Source organism: Mauremys reevesii, linkage group 9, assembly GCF_016161935.1.
Source record: "Mauremys reevesii isolate NIE-2019 linkage group 9, ASM1616193v1, whole genome shotgun sequence".
In the NCBI taxonomy this organism is placed as follows: Eukaryota; Metazoa; Chordata; order Testudines; family Geoemydidae; genus Mauremys; species Mauremys reevesii.
In genome coordinates this window covers 98,209,373-98,234,936 of record NC_052631.1, presented here as the reverse complement: position 1 = coordinate 98,234,936, position 25,564 = coordinate 98,209,373, and the positions used below count along the sequence as shown (strand labels likewise).

At 45.0% G+C, this 25,564-nt stretch overlaps 1 protein-coding gene across 5 annotated transcripts in view; it reads right to left on the bottom strand.

The window, feature by feature from the left end:
- The window catches only part of ARHGEF6 (Rac/Cdc42 guanine nucleotide exchange factor 6), a 56,867-nt gene that overhangs the window by 14,676 nt on the left and 16,627 nt on the right, over positions 1-25,564 (bottom strand). For all 5 annotated transcript variants that reach the window (XM_039488148.1, XM_039488149.1, XM_039488150.1 and 2 more), the window contains 11 exons: positions 22,903-23,030; positions 22,285-22,486; positions 17,812-17,882; positions 16,209-16,303; positions 14,279-14,374; positions 12,763-12,885; positions 10,564-10,702; positions 6,312-6,371; positions 2,918-3,064; positions 1,999-2,085; positions 1,029-1,107 (listed from right to left, as the gene is read on the bottom strand). In XM_039488148.1, coding sequence (XP_039344082.1) covers positions 1,029-1,107; positions 1,999-2,085; positions 2,918-3,064; positions 6,312-6,371; positions 10,564-10,702; positions 12,763-12,885; positions 14,279-14,374; positions 16,209-16,303; positions 17,812-17,882; positions 22,285-22,486; positions 22,903-23,030 — 1,227 coding nt within the window. The remainder of the gene's footprint in view (positions 1-1,028; positions 1,108-1,998; positions 2,086-2,917; positions 3,065-6,311; positions 6,372-10,563; positions 10,703-12,762; positions 12,886-14,278; positions 14,375-16,208; positions 16,304-17,811; positions 17,883-22,284; positions 22,487-22,902; positions 23,031-25,564) is intronic.

Genomic DNA, 25,564 nt, shown 5'->3' with positions numbered 1-25,564 from the left:
AGAGGAGGAAGGTGCAAGCGCCTCTATATGCGCCTGTTCCAAAGCCCAACTAAGTCAATGGGAGCTTTTCTTCTAGGGTCAGTGGGCTTTGGGGATCAAGCACTCTGTGACTCTGGTATGAATGTATCTGGAACAGTGTACTCGATTCAGGGCACCTCATTGCCGGAAAGATACTGACAAACTGGGGGGAGTTCAGAGAAGATCAGCAGAAATGACCAGGGTACTGGAGGGATAAACTTGTGAGGATTTATTAAAAGATAAATGTAGCTTCACTAAGCAGTAGCTAATGGGGGCCATGATAACAGTCTACAAATATTTACAGGGTTCAAATGCTAATGATGCAGCCAAAGTACTGAGCATGGTACAAGGTTGGTCTAACTAGGAGTCGTGGGATGAAATTATGAAAGGGGAAAATTTAGATTGACTATTAGGAAAAGCTTCCGAGCAGTGAAATGTTTTGGGCTGTAGCATGATCTGTCAAGGGACCCCAAAGCACAAGACATTTATAACTAGAATGGACAAGAAATTAGGAAATATAAATCAGGGAACAATGTTGCATTGGTCAGGGATGGACTGGATGATCCAGATCTTTTTCCATTTCTAGCTCTGATGATACTCTGACTCAATGCGCAGAAGTAGTAGCTTGTGAATAAACTGGTAGTAGATTATGGAAGTGGCTCCCAACATTTTCAGAGGACATTACCAACTTAAGCAGACCTTGGCTGTACCCTACACTCCCCTCTTTCCTCAGCATACAAGCTACTGGTAACTCATAATGGAGTCTGAAGCAGCCCAAGCCCAGTCATGGCAGATTAAACTGCACACAGATGGATCAAAAGCAGACCCCCTTCTTGCTCATCAAGGGAGCTGGACACACACAACTCAGATGTCACTGTAGCATAAGAACAAGAAAAGAATAGCATATCATACCAGTGAAAGTGTAAAGCATATCATGCAGTAGCAGCTGGGAACTACTTATACAATAGCTGCTGCTCCCACTGGACAGGAAATGCAAAAAGTGTAGTGACCTGTGATTTCAAACGCATGCTCGGTCCCTTCCGTTCCTTCTAATTTTGTCAGCGTCATTCCTGTTAATGGCAGTTTTCCCTACAAAAAGAAATGAGAATGATTCAGACTCTACATCTATCATTTTTAGCCAATTTACCTTTCTCAGGAATCACCACCAGAAATCATTGAAGGCTTCAGAAAACCAGAAAAGATTCCCCTTCAGTCTGTGGATCTAGATTTCCCTGTCCTTAGCTGGCCAAACACAAGGTCAAGTCCATTAAAGGAACTCCCATGCTAACTTAATTATAATAGGAAAGGTCACATTGCACAACTGAGCTGTCAGTCTCAAATCAATGCCAAAGAATACCCATCATGACTCCTTACTATTATCATGATTGCTCATGTTCACGTGTGCTTGTGTGAGATAAATTGGCATGAGGCTGTTCCTTTCTTGGGAATTATTTCATGCCTCCAGTAGCTTGTTGAGAATAAAGCCAAAAGAGAATGATTTCCACCACTCAGTCGTGTAGTAAGCCCCAGAAAACTCATTGCCTGGAGCATCGCATTATGTAAAATGGAAATTATCAGCCTATGGTTAAAAAAAAAAAGGTCATAATGAAAGCTTTTAACCAGTCATTATTGAGATGGGGGTGGTATACGCCACTGACACCCAGTTTGAAGTTTCTATTTGGGTTCAGAATGGTAAAGCCATGTCAGCATTTATTGTGCATGCACCAAAGTAATTGCTCAGAACTCTCTGAGTATAAGAAAGTGAGATATTTTAATTCAAGGGCACTCACGCTGGTGGAAACTGTCTAACGACTCCCCATGCTGTATGTATGGTAAGCTAGAGTTCTCAGTTTCCTGGCGGTGGGGGGTTAGCACCACAACAGAGGAGTTTCAGAAAGCAGAGGAATTTAATCTGATTACAGACATTTGGTTTCCTTCTTTACGCCCAAATACTTGCAACTTCAAATCAAATGTGCCTACCTGATAGATAAACCCAGTCATCCGAGGGCTTGCAGACAACATTAGCAGAACATTGGAAAACAACATGAAATACCTCTCTTCTTTCTCCTAAAGTGAAAAATACGTCCATCTTACAATGCATCACAAAGATTTTCCTCAGAGACATTAGTATAATGGGCCCGATCCAGTTTCAACTGAAATCAAAGGCAATGTTCCCAATGATCATAACAGGACCAGAACTGAGCCTATTAATTTGAAATTTACTTATTTTCTTTACTTAATATCCCTTCAGAGACTATAAACATATATGCATCCTCCCAAGCATTAATTTGGCTGGTAGTGAGAAGTACCAATGCTCTAACTAGGTAAATAATCAAAACCAATAAGAGCTACTGTAGTAAGAAATTACTCATATATAATACACACCCACGTACACATATATATGTACTAGAATATATAACACATATATTAATATATATACAGAGAGAGAGCATTAGAACTACCACATCTCACTTGTTTATTTAAAACTTAAAGGTCAAAACCTGGCCTGATTCTACCCGCAGAACTTCGGGTAACGGCAACAGGAGTAGTGCATATAGATTGATGACAGAACACATTCGCTTGACAATATGAAAACAGCTTTTTGTTTGAGAGATAAATGCCAGCCAGATAGGGCATGAGCCTGCATGGGGCTGAGCACTCAGGATCTGATCCAGGGATGCATTTAAGCACATGCTTAACTTTAAGTATATGAGCAGTCCCATTGACTCCTGAACTTAAAGTTAAGCAGATGCTTAAGTGCTTTGTTGGGCTGGGACCAGAGCTCTTAGTATCTTTCACAAACACGACCATGATAAAGAAAATGTTTAGACCTGAGCATTCTTTTACCATTTTAGCATTGAGAGGGAGAGAAGGACTTTTGCCATGTTAAACACCTTACCTCACTTGCCCCGCACTGTACCATGACCTGTGACATGTAGATTACATTGCCCATGGTTTTGATATCCTCCCCTTCCCATCCTGGAATGGACTCTGAAAGGATCTGCAATTCAAGTTGTTTCCTCTTCCTCAGCTCCTGGCACTGTGACTGTAAAGCCGATATCACAGACAAAAAAAAGTTTTGTTCAAATGAGAACAGGAAAACTTCAGAATCAAACCTGCTCTGGTCCACCAAGAAAAGATTTTCTGGCAATGCTCCTATCAGTCTGAGGGCTAACACCAAATGCAGTCATTAGTGTGACCACTTCACAAGGAGAATGTCTTTCTACAGGGCAGATTTTTAAAGGTATTTAGGATTTTGAAAGGCATCTAGACATCTAAAATGCATTGATTTCAATGGGTGTTAGGTGCATAGGTGCTTTTGAAAATCCAACTAGGTGCCTAAATACCTTTAAAAATCTGGCCCTAACATTCTGCATTGTATATTACTCATTACTTATTTAGGGTCACATGAACCTGGCTAAAGATTATGGCTTATTGTAACTTTCCCTTAATAAAAAGTATCAAAAATCTGGCCTTAGAGGAAGACCAGAAGAGACCAGGCCACCACCAATTATCTCAGTGAGAAATGAACAGCATCACTCAGCTTTATACCATAGAATTCAAGCAGGCAGGAAATCTGAAATTTGCTTTATTGTTCTAAGTTTGTTAAAGTCACAACAGTTTGACGAATTACAAAGTCAGAAGATATTTTAAACATGAAAATTAGAAAAAGAGAAAATAAAGGGCACTGAGGTATATGTCCTTTTGTCAAACCAGCCCTGTATCTAAGTGAAAAATGTACCCATTTTCTAAGCCAAGGTGGCCACAGAGCGGGAATTGTGAACTTTCTGTTTTTGTAGGTTTTTAATGGGAAAACAGCAATTTTGTCCAAACTGTAAATAAAGTGCAAAACTGCATGAAGCAAATCAGCAAATATTTTCCTATTAAATACTGCACAACAAAAACTGTGAATTTTGCACATTTTGAGTATGTAGATAGAGGAATAGAATAACTTAAAAGGAATCCATTTAAGTTGATCTAAAACCAGAATATCTCGTTATAGTTCAACAGAATGGGCCAAACGCTCGGCCTGTCTAAATGCGTATGGCTCCAATGAACAAAATGTGTTGCTCTTCTTTCCTGCTGCCTTAGTTGGCACATGGGAATAATTATACAAGATGCAAATGGAAAAGAAAAAGAAAGAGCTGCTGAGAAAAATTTACATTTAAAAAACCCTAAGAACGTCATTATACATTTATTTTTATTAATTGTATCTAGGTTCAGGAGTTCTGATTAGACATACTGATCTCACTCTCTGAGGGCAAAGGGCCTGGTCCGAAACACTCTGTAGTCAATGGGAAACCTCTCATTGACCTCAATAGGCCCTAACTCCTGAAGTCTTCATACCGTATATACACAGGCAAAATTCCCAGTGAAGTCAATGGAGGGGCTGACTGAGCAAGGATTGCAGGATATTGTCCTAAAGCACATGCACTACTCAGTGGGGCTGTGGAAGCATTTCATTATGGAACCTAATACAGGGTGAAGTTCTCATGACTTGGGAGGAAAAATCCTGCAAGGCCAAGCCTTGGCTCAATTTTCACTCACACTGGCCAAGCTCTTATTTCTTATTCCATTTCAAACTCAGGATTTAAGCCAGTTTTGTACAAATCCTTCAGGGGCTGTGACCCTTTCGCTGTGACTGGAGGAGGAGCCCCTTTTGGCTGTACCCTTGAAGCACTCATTTTTAGAACCAGAGTTTAGTGGTTTCCTTTTGGTTTGCAAAACTTTGTGCCAAAAGTCATGCGGTACAAGTCATATGGTAGATCTTCTGTGACCCTGATTGGCTGAACCTGCAGTTCAGGAGATGCAAACCCACATAAAACCTACAAAAGTTTTCTGCAATCCCTATAAACTGAAACCACTGTATTATCACCCTGCTGCTACGACAGGGCTACAAATAGCATTTTTGTTAGCTTTGTGCAACTCATACACTGTGCTTGGAAGCATACACTTGACTGATCCCTGACTCCATGAAAGTCATGCACGCATTTCTGAAGGCAGAATTTAACTCTTTGACCATCTAACCTCAGACGTATAGTAAGTACACTACAGTGATAAGTAAGAGCCCAATCCTGAGAGGTGCTGAGCTTCAGCAAATTCCATTGAAGCCTACGAGATTTGCAGATGCTGAGCCCCTTGCAGAATTAAGTGCTTATCTTACCTTATGCACCACAGAGAGTTCAACAATAGGACCTAATACATGAATAGCTCAAGTACAAATCTCCTTACATTACTAGTATCTCTAAAGCTTTAAGCCATTTTGAAGTTAATATAACTGAATTACTCCCCTATTATCTGCTATAACGAATGCAAATCATTGAGCTGCTAAGTAAATGTAACGTGACACCCCGTTTCCTGTTTTCTATGAAATTTCTCCTCCCTCCTTTCTTCATCGGCATCACTAATCATTGTAAACTTGCATCTTCTCTGCTAAGGAAGGAAGGAAGCAAGCTGGACCACATCTGGAGTGGTTATAGTGAAAGGTATTCAGTAGCTTAACAGACACAGAACATAACTTCCTTGATAACTGAGGATTAAACCTTCCCCAGTAAAACGGTCAACCATGTGGAAGGTTTTCTTTCTCCTTTCATTTGCCAAAAGGTTCTAAAGTGATTTGGAACGATTAACTGAAATATGTTCACTATTGAATTGCTACTGATTGCTTTCCTGTTATTTATAAAGACACAAAGAGACAGTAGACTAATAACTTCTCTACGTATTGCCATTTCACATGGTGTTATAATATTTATAATATACAAGGACCTGTTTATTATATGTTTATATTATAATGTTTCTAATATACAAGGACCTGATCCCAAGCCCATGGATACCAGTGGAAAGAATCCCAATTAAATCAATGGGCTCTGGATCAGCCCCGGAATGCATCTCTTTATTAGAAGTGGCAGTTGAGTCATATACTTGCGTTAATCCTTCACAGCTCATTTTAATGAGTAAGGAATTGTGCAATTACATGCAGCAAAAATGACAAAGGTGTAAAGGGGAAAGAGATGAAAGGAAACTCCCCACCCACACGTGGCTTCCTTATGTGGCACACATTTAAAATATGTTTCTTTATCTAGTTAGGTCCTACACTACAAAGATCACAATGCAATTGTTGGAACATGCTGCCAGATGGCAAAGTCAGGCAAAATTTCAAATAAGGTGTCTCCATAACCCATCTTTTCCATTCTAAAAGACCTTTTCACAAGGAGACAAATGTCAGGCTTGACTCACTCTTTGTGAAACACAGCACAGAGAAGGAGCACTCTATTTTGAGAATCACCACCTACCACAAGGGACTTGAAAGATGTGAATGCTTTCAAAACATCTTCATGATCCGGATGTGCCTCCTAGTGAAGGAAGAAATCTTTGTTACTTACGAATAGCAACAGCATTTGGAAATGCAGATTTCCCCCATTACTGCCATGGTTTAAAAGCCATGGAAATTCTATATGGCCATATGGAGCTGGGCTGCAGCCTTTCAGCACAGGGGAGGATGCAGTATGGCCCAGGGAACTGCACATTCCAGTAGGGTGAAGGACCCCACCCCCCAATTCTATCCTACACTCTTCTACTGCCTTCGTCATCCTCATATGATATAAAGCAACTAAGTGAGGTGCTGATGCAAAACTGTTCAACAAAAGAAAAGGGATCAAGGATAGATATCATTTCAGCTCAACCAAACGTTGCTTTTTAAGAAAACTACAGCCCAGTGCCAGATTGTATAGGGCAAAGTTCTGCTCTCTTGTCCACAGAACATCTTGACTCTCATATGAAATATTCCACCACATCACCTCCCATGTATGGAATTCCCATTAACGTCAGTGGGAGCTCTGCACATGCACAGAGAACAGAAGGCTAGAGGGGCAGAGATCAGGGCAGGACACTGCCCTTAGTCTCTGCCTCCATCACTGTATGCATATGGCCATTCTGATATTGAACAGACACACACAACTCCCATCAACTTCCACTGGAGTAGTTCACACAGATCTGTGGGCAGAATTTGGCCTATACATCATACACTCTTTATAACCAAACTCCAGAGCCCAGTCGCTGGACATAGTAGCTGGCCCAGTCATGGGCAGATGGGCCAAGAACAGTGCTTAAATTGTAACAAAAGAGGTGCTGGGACTCACACGAATAGGTGCCGGGGGCTCAAATAAAATGTTTTTACTTTCATAACTGATGCAGCAGACCCAGAGGCTCAGCCCTGGCAGGCCACACCACAAATTAAGCTCACAACATACAGCCACTCCCACGTCTATCACATTTGCTTATACCCTTGATTTATACACTCATACAGGCATGAGGTTCATACAAGGTGCAGCACGTATAAACCCACTCACCATGTTCGCAATCTAGAAACCAACAAAAATAGGTGACCTGTGTCTGAGCAACCCTCCAGCTCTTCTCTCACCTTGGTTAGGGTGTTGGCCACAGCGGACATGCAGTCAGAGGAGCATGGGCAGCAGTCAGTGAGAGCATTAGGGGAGTTTCTCTTTTCCCCATTCCCTCGCTAGCCTGGGCCCTACACTAGAAACATTAGCCGTTGCTGACATGCACAGCTGGGATGCTGCTGGAAGGAACGTAAGTGCAAAGTGCAGACCAGACCTAGCCCAGCTATAGAAAACACGGCTGAGCTTTCCCTGGAGCAGATGTAACATGGAGAGACCCCACTCATCAGCAGGCAGGATCGAACCTGGGACCTGGGAAACGTCGTGCAGGAGCCTCTACTGCACGAGCTAAAAGCCACGTGTCGCTTAGCTAAGGCTGTAGCAGACTCGTCAATCTCTAGCGGGGCGAGGGGCCACTAGAGGGGGACAGGGCGCCACACCGAGCAGGCAGGGGTTACACCTAGAGGATCTCCCAGTCAATCGCAAGCTCCGGCGGCGCAGTGGGGCTGCCGCTAAGACAGGCTCCCTGCCTGCCCGGGCCCCACGCTGCTCCCGGAAGTGGCCAGCGCGGCTCCACAGCCCCGGGGGTGGAGGAAGGTGTCGCCCTCCACGCACTGCTCCTGCCTGCAAGCACTGTCCCCGCAGCAGCCATTGGCCGGGAGCAGGGGCCAATGGGAGCTGCAGGGGTGATGCTTGCAGAGAGGGGGAGCATGAGGAGCCATGTGCCCCCCCCAGCCCCAGGGGCACGTTGGCCCCTTCCGGGAGTGGTGTGGGGCCAGGGTGGGCAGGGAGCCTGCATCAGCGGCAGCCACACTGAGCCACAGACTGGGAGCCTCCAGAGGCAAGTGCTGCCCAGCGGGAGGCCTCACCCCAAACCCCAGCGCTGACCCCAACCCAGAGCCAGCACCCCATACCCCCTCCTGCACCCCAACCCCAAACCCCAGCCCTGACCCCAACCCAGAGCCAGCACCCCATACCCCCTCCTGCACCCCAACCCTCTGCCCCCGCCAGGACCCCCTCCCAGAGTCAGCACCCTGTACCCCCTCCTGCACCCCAACCCTCTGCCCCCACCATGACCCCCTCCCAGAGTCAGCACCCTGTACCCCCTCCTGCACCCCAACCCTCTGCCCCCACATGATCCCCTCCCAGAGTCAGTACCCTGTACCCCCTCCTACATCCCAACCCCCTGTCCTAGCCCAGAGCCTGCACCCCAACCCCGTGCCCCAGCCTGATGAAAGTGAGTGACGGTGGGGGAGAGTGAGCGACAGAGAGAGGGGGGCATGGAGTGAGTGGGGCGGGGCTTTGGGGAAGGGGCGGGGCCCTTGGAGAAGGGGCAGGATAGATCCTGGGTTGCCCTTAAATTCAAAACGTGATCTTGGGCATAAAAAGGTGGGAGACCACTGGGTTACACAGATATAACTGGCCTGGGTCAGCAACCAGATGGATTATCTGTACTAGGGCTTTCAAAGTTTTTAACACAGCGGCTCACCTGAACCTAGGTTAACAATGGTAGGACATTTTTAGGACACTTCCCTGGTGTGAACAAGCTTCTAGTTGCCCATCCAGAGCTGAGCTGTATTTTGGATAAAAAAGTCTGGATAAAATGTGTCCTCTGGGACTGAATCCTATCCCGGTGCGGTAACCAGGCGACCGGATCTCTCCTCTCTCACCCCTCTGCTGCTGTCAGCATTTGATAGATTTTGCTAAGGCCAAATTTCCAAATAAGCCAGTGACATGGGGGCTTGTGGGGAACTGTAGAAGCTTTCCAAAAATATAAGTATCTTATTTAGCAAGCCTCAAAACTGAGCCTTCTTTGGGCATTTCTCAGGACCCTCTGCTGCCTCCTGCGTTCAGCCCACCATGGTGTGGCCCACCATGACTGCCGCAGAGCACCACAGCTCCTCGCCAATTCACCCACTGCTGCAAGCACATGGGACAGCAGCAACTCCCCAAGCAGCCGCGTGGGAGCTGCCTTGGGCAAACCCTCCGGAAGAGGGGCCTAACGCCGGAGCCTCACCAGACCCTTCTCCAGAAATCCCCATCTCCCAACGGGTGAGCAGCCTCTCCCATCCATCCTCTAGGGGCCTGCTCCCCATCTGGTGCCACCAGGTCTGCTTGTGCCTCAGCCGTTTTCCCGGGTTAGCTCCTCCTTGCCTGCACTAGCCCCGTTTCCACTCTTCCTCTGCCCCACCCTGGTTGTATCCCCTCCTTCCTCATTGCCCTCGCCCCACTGTGTGCGCCTGCTGCCTGCAGGGTTCTCGCTTGCCACTGGGAGGGTCTGTTCATGGATACACCGGGGGCCTGAGCAGAGCAGCTGCCTCGGTGGTATGAGCGCGCTTGTGAGCAGCCTTTGGTTGCTACGCTGGGAGCAGTGGCCTCTTGTGGCCACAGACAAGAATTGCAAACAAAACATCTATTTTGGTCCAGCTCCTCAAAGACACAACATGGGGACCCAGGACAGAGGCCCAAATCTGTCCTGCTCAAAACGAGACTGTTGGCCAACCTCCTATCTCGTTAGCCTAGGCACCCAGTACTTTCATAGCCCTCACTGCCACGGTGTCCAAGAGCCCCCTGCCCTCCCATATCTCCCTCCTGCTGCTGCAGTGTCCAGAGGGCCGGGCTCAGGGTCACGAGGCTCCATGGGGAAGGGGCTGGAGGATGAGCAGCTGAGAGCCTGTAGCTTTGAGGAGGGAGAGCTGATGCACTAAGTCTCTACGTGAGTGACAGCCCAGTGGCTCACTGCCCTCACTGCTCAGCTGACCCATGTTAGAGTAGAGCACCTTGAACCTGATTACGCATCATGATTAGCCGCAGCTTGAGAGTAAAATGGCCCAGCCGTTAGGGTGCTAGTCTCTGACTTGGAAGACCCAAGTTTAGTTTCTTGTTCTGCCACAAATTTCCCGTGTGACCTTGGGCCAGTCTCTAATTCCTCCGTGCCAGAAGACTGGGGATAATGGCACTGTCCTACCTCACAGGGGCGTGTGAGGAGAAATATGTTGAAGCATGTGGGGTGCTCAGCTACTACATTAGTGGCTCCCCCGCCCCCCTAGACAGAAGGACCCCGGGTACAAGCAATTCTCAATGCAGTTTTTTTGGCAGCACAAAACCCCACTTATGATCTGCCCGGCAGACACTATGTTTCATTTACCTCCATGTGCCGCTCCAGTTCTTGGAGAAGGGTGACGTACTTATCCAGTCTCATGAAGGGTTTGCTGAGGCTTGTTGTTAAGATCAAAATCCCTGGGTTGGATGCGCCCTGGTTCTCCATAAACTTCTCCAGTTCATCACTATAAACAGAGACAAGGAAAGTTCACCAGCCTTTAAGGGCCATGTTTTACTAACACCTTCACTGTCCAAAGAACGGTGGCCCAGCTTCTTCTACATTTTCCAGCTGACGCAAACACAGTGGGCCAGAGAGGGCCGGGCTGGGGTTCTGGCAGATCAAAGCCACTGCTCCCCACGGAGAGCTTGGGGAGGGGGGAAATCATGCCTCTGGAAAACCCTGGTGCTCTGCAGGCGTGTGCATGCTGTGCAACCACCACAGGTAGGTGCAGCCACCTCCACACACTAGTGCACTGGCCAGCTCTGCAGGGGTAGGAAACCAAGTTCCTCTGGGGTGACTTGAGCCCCAGGAACACTAGGAAGGAGCAGTACCTGTGCTCCCTCCCACTGCAGCTGGCCCTCGCATGGAGTCCCCAGTGAGAGATGGCTCCTAGCACCCTTCCCCCACCCCCACATACCTGTGCCAGGACCCAGACACAACGCAGGCCCAATGTACAGTTCCGGAGAACACGTTTGTAATGACAGTTGCTCATGTTAGATGGCAAGTAGGGACTGCTGTTACAAGCTGCTGTAGCGTAGGCATGCCAAGTACTGCCAGGGCTCTGCCTACCACCACTAGGCCTCTCTCCTGTGGCATGAGGCCTGGGCACCCTGGATCCACTTGCTGCTGGGTGCCTGAACAACCCACTGGGAGTAGTAAGCAGGATTTCCTTTCTAGAGAACATGCTTTATAGCGATCACTAAGTTACCAGTGACCACTGCTGGAAGACTGTGTCCACAATTCAAGAACAATGTTGCTATATTGGAGAGGGTTCAGAGAAGAGCCAAGGAACGATTAAAGGGTTAGAAAACACACCTTACAGTGACAGATTCAAAGAGCTCTATTTAGCTGAACAAAGGGAAGTTGAGGAGTGACTTAATTACAGTCTATAAGTACCTCCATGGGAAACAAAGACTTAAAAATGGGCTCTTCAATCAAGCAGAGAAAGGGCTAACATAACCCAGTGGACACAATCCAACCTAACACAATTCAATGGCTGGAAGCTGAAGCTAGAAAAATTCAGACTGAAAATAAAACGTAAATTTTACCCAGTCAGGCTAATTAAACATTGGAAGTTGTTCCAAGGGTTGTGGTGGATTCTCCATCACTGGCCATTTTTAAATCAGGATTGGATGGTTTTCTAAAAGCTCTGCTCTAGGAATTATTTTGGGGAAGTTCTATGATCTGTGTTTAACAGATCAGACTGGATGATCACAATGGTCTGGTTTGGCCTTGGCACCTACTAAACATGCACAGCATGCTCAGCTTTGGCTCACAGCACTTTGGAGAGCACATTGTGTGTGTACCAGCATATTCACCAAAACAGATCAGTTAAATGCGCATTTGAAACATTCTCTGGCTAATGAACTGAATGAAGGAGTCACTCACAATAGCCAGGACTGTAATTAGACTAAATTACAATCAGATGTGCTACAAGAGAAACATTTGAAAGGCCTTGGGCTGAGGTCACTGCTTTCCCAGCTGTGTGCAGGAGAGCTAAGCAGCACTGGGAGGAACGCAGCAGTAGCCTGTCAGCTCAGAGGACTCTCTTAGTTCTCAGTTTACAGTATAAAGCTAAGGCACAGGCAGGTGTCTGCCCAGGAGTCACACCTTGAATGAGAATGTTGCCGTGACTAGTGCAATAATGTACAGAACTGTGTGGCCTCTTTGTGGTTTGCTGAGCAAACCTCTGTTTCAAGTCTCTTCACGCCATATTTTGGGCCTGGTTCTGAGAGGTGTGGAGCACCCTCAAGTAAGTGAATGTAAGTTGAAGGTGTCTGAACCTCACAGGATCAGACCCCTGATATCGGCGTGTCAGTGTCATGTGGGATGCTTGTGTGTCCTTGCAGTGGAGGTAGGTGAGCACAAGTTGATCTGCGTGGTGGCAGGTTCCTCTGCACAAAGGCTCTGTGCAAACATGTTGCCTTTGGATCCTGTTGTCGAGATCCCAGGCAAAGGCCCTGGCTGGACTTGGCACTGTTAAAAAACGGATGGTTTGCTCTTTCGACACAAGCCGTTCCTGACCTGTGTTGGGTTAGCACGTTAACAGCGGAAGGGTGGTTAGCGCAATACGTGAGGTACAGAGATCGGAACTGTGGCATCAGGTTCATAAAACAGCCTCCCACTCTCTGCTGGTTCTCGGGAAGCCTGCAAATATAAGCAGCAACATCTTCAGAGCATGTCATTGAAACAGGAGTTCATGAGCCAGGTCCTCAGACATGACAAAGCATCAGTGAAATGGACACACACTATTTCATAACCAGCTGTCAGTGCTAGCTGTGGTAGAAATTCAGCTATGTAGAGCAGTGGTTCTCAACCAGGGGTACACGTACCCGTGGGGGTACACAGAGGTCTTCCAGGGGGTACCTTAACTCATCTAGATATTTGCCTAGTTATACAACAGGCTACATAAAAAGCACTAGCAAAGTCACTACAAATTAAAATTTCATACAGACAATGGCTTGTTTATACTGCTCTACATACTATACACTGAAACATAAGGACAATATTTATATTCCAATTGATTTATTTTATAATTGTATGGTAAAAATGAGAAAGTCAGCAATTTTTCAGTAACAGTGTGCTGTGACACTTTCGTATTTTTATGTCTGATTTTGTAAGCAAGTAGTTTTTTAAGTGAGGTGAATGTGGGGGTACGCAAGGCAAATCCTGAAAGGGGTACCGTCGTCTGGAATGGTTGAGAGCCATTGATGTAGCCCACCGTAAGACAGAACACACTTAGAGCTTTTCAGTGACAGAATTCAGAATTCTAGCTGGGGTGCTGTAACTTTAGCTGGTCAAACACTCCATAGCTGAGGACACACATGGAAGTGCCTCTCAGGTCTCTGCTGTGGCTGCTTAATGAAGTGTGAGTGTTCTCTCTGACATCTCTGGCCTGTTGCTTTGGGGCAAAGGAGCCCCTGTCCTGCATGGCTCCTTCCCTCAGAAGCTCTGTGCAGTGCTTGAATAGGAGATGAGAAAGAGAAAGGAAGCCCAGGGTCTGAAATGATTCTGCTATTTTGACCAGCTTCCCCGCACCCCTATCCCATTAGTCAGTTTTCTTTTTCTCTTTTCAGCAACCCCCAGTAAGAGGGATGAGACAGAACTATCCATTTCTCCCAGTTCTAGCTCAGGTTCTGCCCTGGTCACATTGACAGCTGGGGATGGTGCATTCACTTGAGATGAAAGGAAAAGATTTAGGTTGATACTGTTCAAAAAGGTTTACGAGAGTTAGACACCTAGTTTCCCCTGACTTCCAATGGGACTTGGCATCGGTCTCCTAAAGGCAAATGCCAGTCTTAACTTTCTGTTTATAAGCAGGGCAGTTCAGAAGACACCTCAGAAGTACACATGTCACTATTTCTATTACCTTCTCTTACCCTCTAAGCACTGATGACAGCCTTCTCTAGCTCCTCTTTCTTCTATATTAAAACAAATGTACAGACAGTAGCTAGGAGCAAGGTTAATAAATAGGCCTTTGTATTATTTTTAACCACAGGTTAGTAACTCATCACCCTTAATTGCAATGGCAGATGCTTACTTTGCACATTCTTCCAAGGCTTGATTCAGTGTTAGCTGAAACGAACATATTTCCTCAACATTTCCCAGTAAAGATGCAATATCCACCACACTTAGCCTGAAAGAATTAAAATACTGAATAGTACTTGATAGGTACTTTGGAATGATTCAAAACAAATCTCATATAAAAAAAAACCATCTGAGAACATCTCCAGATAACCTGTTCAAAATATGGGAGATTTAAAGTATTAAGAATCACAAATTAATGTAATGAAATACAAAACCAAAATTCATGATACACAAATAATACCTTATAGAAGATTGCTATCAAGGCTTAACTGAATTGTATTTTAATCCCGTAATCGTCTCACATTGTTTAATTGTCCTCATTGATATAGACAGGATTTCTTCTGGGGGCAGAGAAGGAGGATGTAGACACAGAGATACGGGCAGAATAGTATTCATAGGCAGGCCAACCCTGACTCATGTTGCAAGATTGGAGCTTTAGATTGTAACCTCTTCCAGGGATGGACTTTGTACAGCACCTAGCACTTAGGAGCTATTGCACACAAATTACAATGACAATCTCTGTGCTCCCTGCACTTCCTGCTAGTCTTCCCACCATCAGCTCAGCACCCTCGGTCATTTCAGCCTTACTTCCCTTTGTGCTCTCTACAGTTCTGTGATAAATCAGACTTCTAGATACAATTGTTACAGCAATATGAGAAAGTCACATCACCTAGTGTTGTGCCCCTGGATCCCAGGATAAGAGCTATGACTAAGAAGGCCAACATGCATCCTGTGGAGAAGAAAGGCTGGGATCTTGAGACTTTTCCATTGCTGAATTTATCCACACAAATATTTCCAAAGGTTTGAGGAATCTGGACACCATGTGACTTAAAAAACAGAAACTTTGTTCCCATAGAAAATATGAAGGGCTTGAGATTCTGCCCTCACATCTCTCTAAACTGGAAAAAGGCTGTGTTTGACCTCTGCGCTTGTAACCTACTGGAGTTCTACTTTCTCCTCACAGTATGCAGCACCAAAATCCAGAGATACCGCTACTCCACGGTTACAACTGCACAACTTCTAAAGAGGGGGTGGCTGGCTCTACTAGATGGAATTATCCAAGCATGCATATTGTGCCTATTTATGCTACTACCTAGGACAGAGAAGCCAATGCAGTAAGCATAAGAGACAGGTTACTGAAACTGGAATAATTTATGCACAGTGACACTATTGATGTGTAGGCAACCGAGAGATATCTACATGCCTTTGCTTGGACAAATGAAAGACAAAGGTTTGATAAAATCCTAAATTTGTGATTGGATGTAGATGGAATCTGAAATTTTCACATCAGCTTTTCTCATGATAGTGATGGAAAACATTTTGGACTATGTCTTATTTCTGCACCTAGACCCTGACAATGACCCTCAGTTGTCCAGACATCACTTTGGCTATCCATAGCTGCAGGATGATGTGTAGAGAACAAGAAAACACTTCAAGCAGATCAATGTACAGAGAGCGGGGCAATGCTTACTAGTTAGCAAGTTCAGAATAAACAAGCGCCAGACTAACCATAGTTAATGCAATTCCTAGATCATAGCCTGGTCTAAGTAAAGTCCACTGAAGAAATGACTAGGAGGTCCCATTTGAAGTTGAGCAGCCAAAATAAGGCACATTGGAGGAGAATACACATGAGAGAACAATTCCATGTATGAGCCTGTAGTGATCATATCTATCAGAATCGCATGTTTAATAATCCATCGCACAATCAGATGTCTACGCAAAAATGCAGGAAAAGGAAGAGTCAGAAGCTATCACAAGCTTTGTTTTCCTGATCATTCTGAGGTTTTGCATGAGTACCTTTAAAGAGCAGAACTGGCCCCTAAATATTCAAAAGTGAAAAGGCTTTGAAGTGTTGTGTCATCACAGACTGACTTGGGTCTTACTTGTCATAGGATTGGAGGGGTCTCAAGTAAGTTCCCAGAAGGGACTGTAGTTCCTTAGCATAGTCACGTTCTGTTTCCAGAATACTTTGCAGTACCTACAGTGAGAGACAGAACAAAGAGCAGATCTCAGCACTAATGACTAGGTGCGTGACTACATCAGCTTCCAACAACAGAGCAACCTGGAAACATATTTTAAATCCACCTCTGAACTTATTAATGCCTAAAGAACATGCTAATGCAAGACAGAAACTGTGCAAAACAGGAATGAGGTTTCAAATTACAGATTTGATCTCACAAGGTGCAGAGTGTCCCAGGAAAGCAGTAAAAATAAGCCTTAGGAGCTGCTCCTTCTTGACTTCTCTTTTATGTTATTCAGGGCCGGCTCCAGGCACCAGCACAGCAAGCAGGTGCTTGGGGCGGCCAACGGAAAGGGGCGGCACGTCCGGCTCTTCGGTGGCAAGTCCCTCAGTCCCTTTCGGAGGGAAGGACCTGCTGCCGAATTGCCACTGAAGAATGAAGCAGCGGCATTGAATGAAGAATGAAGTAGAGCTGCTGCTGAAGTGCCGATCGCAGCTTTTTTTTTTTTTGCTGCTTGGGATGGCAAAAACACTGGAGCCGGCCCTGATGCTATTGGAACATAATGTAAATGCACAGGCAGATTAGGTATTTGTTCCCACAAAAGGCCATTTGCATGAATAAGTGGCTATTTGGCTATGCCAATACTGACTGGGGAAGCATGCAGGCACAGTAACTACACACAAATCACATGCAACTGGACTAGTGCTAGATGAAAACAGTGTAACTGCAAGAGTAGACAGGACTAAGCCCAGTTCAACCAAGACCAGGGCTCAGTCATCACTTGATGGTTGGTTCACGCCTTGCCTGCCTACCTTGGCAGTTAATCTCTTTTCAGCACTGGTGCAGCAAGACCCACTGCAGTCACCCTTTGTCAGTGAACAGCAGCTTTCTTACTGTAGATCAAGCTCTAGAGACAGATGAGGCTGTTCCTAGTCGAGGTTTTCAGCACCTGGGCATGTGCTGTTTCAGCTGGTTTGTACAAAATATATTTTGCCATCTTGACAAATGCATTTAACCTCCGCCAGTCTGTATGTCCAAATGCAGACATTTTAACTCTCTCTTATGCCATGGTGCAATGCTTATTTTACCTCTCAGTTTAATTTGCCTTGCTCCATCACAAACCCGATTACTTTCTGACTTATATGAAGGTACATAATTTACATCAGAAATAATAAAATGGAACAAAGGCAAATTATTTTTTTAAAATACCAATCTCGCAACTTACTAAACTTCCATCTTCGCTCTTCTATCTGGGCTCTCTATTTTGAGTCTCTCTCTCTCTCACATACTGTAGCATCTTATATGTGTAGTTTATCATCTCAATAACCAAGCAGACATCTTGAACCAGTGAAGTCTCAATAGTTAAATTTAAACACAAACTGCCAGATCCTCAACTGGCATAAATTAAATTAGCTCCAAGGACTTCAGTGAATCTGCGACAATTTATATCAGCTGAGGATCTGGTCCAGAGGATAAAAATAATACTCTGCTTATTAAAACATATAACCAGTGCTTTAAAACTTACCACCGTATAATAATTCTTTGTAAGTTGAGGGCTTTCCTGTCCTTTTAATGCTTTGGGAGAGAGTGGTTTATCTGAACAAAAAAAACAACAAAAAACCCTGTAAATGATAAAGCAGAACTGCTATCATCCTATCAGGAAAATCCACATCTGTATCTTGTCCAGCAGACTGCAAAAAGTCACATAGTCACAGAAAAAAGAGAAGCTCAATTGCAGGGATTTTTAAATTAAACTTGAAGCAAAGTGAATGCATGCATGAAACTGACAGCTGTGTAAGTCTGGACAGAACTGCAACACAGCCATTCTATGATATTTACAAGTTTTTTTCTAAAATAACTGGCAACCGTGCAACGGCAGGTGGGGTTTGCAGCAGGGGTTTTGCTTCAGCCAATCCGCAGAATTCAGATGTCATACTCCTAACTCTGGGGACTTCTGGGTTTGCTGTGGGTGATCTCTAATTCATGATTTATTTAAACACACCTTAATAAGTAGTTGCAAGTTGAGGTTCAACCCTGCAGTCCTTTGAAAGGCAAAATCCTCACTGAAATTAAGGGAGTTTTGAGTGAATAAGGAACAGACCAAAGCTGAAAGGCTCAAAGTTCAATCTATACATCTTTCTCTTACATCCATTTGCTAAGATGACTCACAGTAGCCCCTTTTATCCATTTGGTCTGTCCCCTCCTCCCACACCTCCCAGTCACTGTTGCACTGCTCTTTTCCCTAGAAAAAGCTAACTATGCCAACAACGTGCAGTGGTAAATTGCTGTGGGTTCACAAGGAAGAGAACAATACCTCTGCCTTAAGCGGCTCTTAACTTTAAGGGCCTAAAAAACCACATTATGACTCTGCAATTCATGGTACTTGCCAGGAGGCGTTTCCATTTCGGGCATTGTTTCCTCTGTCTAGAAGAACGGGTTTGATGGTATGCCCTGCTCCTCCACCTGTACAGGGTAATCAGCCCATACATGGGCTGCCCACGGGCTCATTCCTGCATTCCTTTGGTGTACCAAGCTCCCCTTGGTGTTAGTGGGAGCTCTGAACATATAGGAAGAGCTTGAGCATTGCCAGGCAGAATAGACAGTGGTATTTTGTCCTGTGTGTGCTCTTCTTGCAATCTCCAAAGCACACTCACAGTCACGCAGACAATAGGGGAGAAGCCGAAGCTGATAAACTGAGCATATTTCAGACTGCAGCTTGTTGTATTTTCTATTTATTGCCCTTGCGGCATTTCCTGTCTCCTCCACAGAGGGTCCCTGTGCATCACTTAAAGCACCTGATGATGCTTTACTCCACACCGGTAGATATTATGGCCCCAAAATACACTGAGGATACAGCGCGAGAGCAAATAGCATCATGCGACTGCAGCACTGAAAAAAGGCAGAGCGACTCTGTTGTGCAGATGCATTCGGGCTGCAATGGTAACTGAATCAATGAGAGTTAATGTCTGTGTTCTAACATCTGCCATCGTGTTATTTAGAGACTTTAATTATAAGCCTGCAGCAAATTTATCTACAGCCTCTATTAAACTTGGCCTAGGGGGCTTTGGTTCAGGTCCTTTCTGAGCTTTAACTTGCTTTAGGCTCTGAGGGCTCTAGGTAGGGGGACCAGACTGGAAATGTGAAAAATTGGGACAGGGGGTGGAGGGTAATAGGAGCCTATATAAGAAAATGACCCAAAAATCGGGACTGACCGTATAAAATCGGGACATCTGGTCACCCTAGAGCCTCTAGGGTAGAGGGGTGCGTATGTATGTACTGGCTTTTTCCGTCGGGATACCAGAGTCCATGTCTTGGCAGACGTCACAGGTAAAGAACTTAGGTCATTTTAGAGCCTTCCCCTTCCGTGCAGACTGCAAACCCTCCATGAAGCCTGGCACAACGAGCAGTGCCTGCATGACACTAGAGTGTGTGTGCAGGGTCAGCCCTGCAAGAGGTTAGCAAAGCAGCAGGCACAGGCCCTGCCCATAGGTGCTGGAACTAAGGGCGCTGGGGCTGCTGCTCCCCCCCGCCGGCTTGAAGTGGTTTAGTTTGGTTCATTGGCTCTCTATACAAATTGGGCCTCTCCGTGCTAGGCCATTGTCAAGCCTGTGCAGAGGGCCAGCACAAGGTCCATCTATCCCCAAAATAGGTAAAAAATCCATGGCAACAGCTGGGGCTCACCTCCAAAATACTGGCCACAAAGGGCCTGGTTCACTCCACTGAAGTCAATTGAAAGACTCCAGTTGACTTAATGAGAGTTGGATCAGGCAGGTGCCTAAATATGGATCTAAGGGACCTCACTTTAAGCTCCCACCTTTGAAAACTTTCCCCACTATTTAAAAATCTGCTGAAAGCAGATTTCAAAACTCAGCACATGAGGAGGGAAATCAGCTCCCTGAAACCACCCCCACCTCCACTCAGACGTCACAAGCCAGTCTGCAGTTACCTGGCGAACAGGTCACTGCTTCCTGCTTGACAGCCCAAACCTGCCCCCTCCTCCAGACGCCTGGAGGCCCTTGACAAACACAGCCAATCCCTTCCGCATGCCCAGCTCTGGAAGGGCTCCTGGCATGAGCACACGAACCAGGGCGCTGGGACTGGGGGGTGTCAGGAGGCAGGGTGAGGTTACAGGTTTAGCAGCTATGTGGATTCTCTAGTCCATCTCCACCCCCAGATATGGTGGGGGAGGGGAAGGGGGGCAGGGCCTAGAGCTGGCATACAGGCTACTTATTCCTGCTGCTCTTGCCCTGCAGCCTTTGCCCAGTGAATTCCTAGCACCCCATGGAGCTACTTGAGCTGGGTGCTAGAGGGAGGATTGGAGGCGAACAGATTTACAGATCTAAAGGCTGTCATGCTCCTCTTGGGCTCGCTGGGAGATTAGCTCCAGTGTGGCCCCTTCCTCTTACTTTATGAAACCTTCATTTTTCTGCTTCATGTGACTGACATTTGTTCCCTCCCCCGGCTTTCCCTGATAGACTCATTCTTTGAAAAAGCTGCAGCAGCAAGTCTCAGAGTCTTGGTCAACTGACTTGGGCTCCCGGGGCTCACACTACCCAGCTAAAACCAGCAGTGCAGACGTTCCCGCTCAGCTGGAGCCTGGCTCTGAGACCCAGCCAGGAGGGTGGGTCTCAGAGCCCAGGCAGGAACATCTACACTTCTAGCGTTAGCCCCATTGTACAAGCCTGACTCAGTTGACCCAAGCTCTGAGACCCGCTGCCCCTGGGGGAAGGGGGAGTTGCAGTGGAGACGGACCCTATGACTCCACTGTAAAATCTTGGTGCAGCTCTTACATTTTCCTTAGACAAAGGGAAATAGCGGAAGGACTGATCTTATGCCCATGTTTATATTGCGGCTTGTAACGTCGCATGTATCAAAGCGATGGGTTCTCTGTATCGCTACTTGCACCAGTAGTGATATAAACTCATAGATACACTGAGGCAGTGTGGGTTAGTGGACCAGGCACTGAAATGGGAATAAGGAGACCAATTTCCAGCTCTGCCACTGACCTGCTGGGAGACTTTGGGCAAGTCACTTCCTCGCTCAGTGCTCAGTCCCTCCCCCCCGCAGTCTATTTACATTGTAAGTTCTTCAGGGCAGGGACTGTCTCTAACTATACCTATGTCCAGCGCCTAGCACAATAATATACTGATCTTGGTTACGGCTTCTAGACCCTGCTGTAATAAACAATAATAATTGAAAGGTAAAACTTTGTTTTCAAAAATACAACATTCGTCATCACAAAGTGGCACCAAACGCGTAACACATCTAACATGGGGAGCTCTATTTAAAAGGAATTGGAACCACAAGAGGGCAGTTAACCAGGATGAGTTCTGACGTCATGATTGTTGCATAATTATGAAAAGTTACATTTCTGAAAATTTACAGGAAATTCAAGGCAAAACTGAAAGGAGTTAAGATTTCATCAGACAGGTTCTCTTCTCTTATGCTGCCTGCAGCTGAAGATGCATCTACATAAAGCATACTGTGTGAAATCAGCCAGAGCTCCATATAAACAAAGGCATCGTTCCCTATGGCCATGTAGTTATTGCTGGCTTCCACGCTGAAATTGTGAGCGTTCATGATACATCAAAAGGAAAATATGCACCAGACACATAGAAAGGTCCTCAACAGAAAGCGAGCTCTGTGCTTAGAAACTGGAGAGACCAACTGGCCCCCACTTAAAACTGAAGGCAAATGCCATGGAGTCAACACAGCATGCTCTGCCCGTTTCTAAAGCCATGGAAGCTACTCTGCTCCCACTCTGTGCTGTTGGGGCTGTGCAGTTTCAGACGGGAGTGCTGGCTTGAGGTGGGAAGAAGCTGCAGAGCAAGGCGTGCAAAGAGCGGGCCTGTCTCCTTCTGTCCCTAGTCCGGTCACTATTTCTGGTACAGCACTGAGCACGCTAACAGTGCTTAACAAACAACTGCAATTCCTGAAAGGCGTCAGGGGACAAACTGCATTATCCTGTTATTCAATGAGCCACTGAAGATTTGCTTACCGGCAGACTTGATTTCTTTGACATAGTTACTGGGGAACCAGCCTGTTTTTCCATTCAATGTACCTTCCCACCAGCCCCCTTCTTCAACTCTGGTGACATAAATAATGTCTCCTTTATTCACCGAGAGCTCATCTTCATTGGTCTGCTTAAAATTGAATCTGGCCTTTACCACCAACTGATAACTACCATTTTCGACCATCTCCTAAGGAAACAAACATTAAAGAGCATTAGAAACCAATTCAAGGGGTAACCAAAATTATACTAAGGTCATGAGGATACTATTCTTTGCATTTTTATACCACCAATAATATCACCCCCTTATCTAAAACCTTCCATCAGGGGACCATAATGTCTCTTACAAGCAATAATTAATCTTCACAATAGCATGAGAGGCAGATAAGTATTAGTATACTCATTTTGCAGATAGATATTCTGAAGCTCAGAGAAGTCCTTTGACTTGCTCAAGATCATATAGCAATCCAGTTGCAGGGCTGGGAAGAGAACTTAAACTCTGATTCCCAGTCCTCTGCTCTCGTCACTAGAATGTGTTCCCTCTCTCTATGATAGATCAATGGTTGTCACCATTAGGCTTGATATTAGATTTTAAATCAAGAGTACCACAGGTTTCGACTGCCTCCTTAACACTCTTGAAGTTATAGATGTTGTTCCGTGTAAATTAGTCTGGGAGCTGCTGGCAGCCGCGCTATGAGATGATAAACGTGAACATGGCCTTTCTGATGGTTGATCTGTTGAAGGAAAAACATAAACTGAAATGTAATGTGTTTTACAAAATTGTCTCTATTTCCTCACAATTAAGAGAACAAATAAATGCACAGAACTATAAAGTCCCCAAATATTTAGGGGCTCAGAGCAGACAGCTGAATGCTGCAGTGCTTATTTTGACTGGACCAATGCCATTAACCATGTAAATAAATAGTTTAAGATGTGTTACATTTTAGCATAAGAGATTATGATATGTCATCCTCTAATGACTGACAGAAAAAATAAATCCCTACAGACAGCTAGTGGAGATTCTTCTTCCGTTCCAACAGACAGAGCTTGCAGTTTTGGAATTAAGTTCTTGGTCTCTACTCTCAATGCCACCTGCATAAGATGTGGGAGATAAGTGGGTGGCTGGTATTTATGGCTATATTTCATGACCAATAAGTTTACTTGTTTCTACTCTAGCCACTTAAAATATTTGTCAGGTGATAAAAACCTGTTGGTCACTATAGACCTGAGCTATATTTAAACCAGCGGCATAAGTATTAGAAACTGCTTATACTACTATCAATCCCATGAACTATCCGGTCATCTGCACAACAGAATTTTCACTCGTATGCTTCCAAGCAGAGAAATCATGTTTCAAGAAATTATCACTCTCATTTACCCTCTACTACTGTGTCACATTTCCATGTTATCGGAAAAATAATCAAATCATGTGAGTTTCATATGCTGTCATTTGCAAATGAAGCAAAGGCAGATGTTATTATTTCAAGAAGCTGTAAAGTATAGGGGATTTAAAGACTTGCTGTAGGTACTCTTATTCCATTTAAATATAACATAAGAACGGCCATATTGGGTCAGACCAAAGGTCCATGTAGCCCAGTATCCTGTCTTCCGACAGTGGCCAATGCCAGGTGCCCCGGAGGGAATGAACAGAACAGCTAATCATCAAGTGATCCATCCCCTGTCGCTCATTCCCAGCTTCTGGCAAACAGAGACTAGGGACACCATCCCTGCCAATCCTGGCTAATAGCCATTGATGAACCTATCCTCCATGAATTTATCTAGCTTTTTTTTTTTAAACTCTGTTATAGTCTTGACCTTTACAATATCCTCTTGCAAAGAGTTCCACAGGTTGATTGTGCGTTGTGTGAAGAAATACTTCTTTTTGTTTGTTTTAAACCTGCTGCCTATTAATTTCATTTGATGACCTCTAGTTCTTGTGTTATGAGAAGAAGTAAATAGCACTTCCTTATTTACTTTCCCCACACGTGTCATGATTTTATAGACCTCTATCATATTATCTCCCCTTAGCCGTCTCTTTCCGAAGCTGAAAAGTCCCAGTCTTATAAATCTCTCCTTATACAGAAGCCGTTTTACACCTCTAATCATTTTTGTGGCCCTTTTCTGAACCTTTTCCAATTCCAATAGATCTTTTTTGAGATGGGGCAACCACATCTGCACGCAGTATTCAAGATGTGGCCATACCATGAATTTATATAGAGGCAATATAATATTTTTGTCTTATCTATCCCTTTCTTAATGATTGCCAGCATTCTGTTTGCCTTTTTGACTGCCGCTGCACATGGAGTGGATGTTTTTAGAGAACTATCCACGACTCCAAGATCTCTTTCTTGAGTGGTAACATCTGCCATTTTGTTGCCCAGTCACCCAGTTTTGTAGCTCTTTGCAATCTGCCTGGGACTGAACTATCTTGAGTAGTTTTGTATCATCTGCAAATATTGCGACCTCACTGTTTACTCCTTTTTCCAGATCATTTAAGGCTATGTCTACACTGGCAACTGAATGACAAAACTTTTGTCGTTCAGAGGCGTTAAAAAACCACACACTCGAAAGATAAACTTTTGGCTGACAAAAAGTGCTGGTGTGAACAGCGCTTTGTCGGCAGGAACGCTCTCCTGCTGACAAAGCTACCGGCGCTCATTGGGAGTGGAAGTTTTTTGTTGGTGGGAGAGCTCTCTCATGGCGATGAACAGCAGTTACACTGCGTGCCACCTTATCTGTGGCAATGTTCATGAATAATTCTACCACTCCTTCTTGACTGAATTCTTTTCCTCACCCCCATGTAATCGCATTGCCTGATGCACACAAAGTGAAATCTAATTCTTAGCTCCTTGAATTGTACTGTTGGTAGCAATAACTAACAGGATGAAAACCCACTTTGCAAAGACAGGGTGTTTTTCTCTAAAATGTACTGACATTTGATCAGACTCGTTTCAGCTGTTTTCAGTGTTCTGAGGATGGGCAAGCTGGCAGGACTGGCATGTGGCCAATTTTAGATGTTTTTCCCCATGATTTGTTTTGAAAAGACAGAGTACATAAACCACAAGTCTCTATTCCTCAACCTATCCAAGCCATGAACAACAGTATCAAGAATTTTATCTGGTTACTGTAGATTTTAAAGTTTTACCTCCTTGTATTACTAGTTCTGTACGTACGTAAATATCCAGGGACAAATGTAAAACTGACTCTGACAGTTTGGCAGCAAAACCTATCATTTATGGTACATCAAATTGACATCCTACTTTACGCC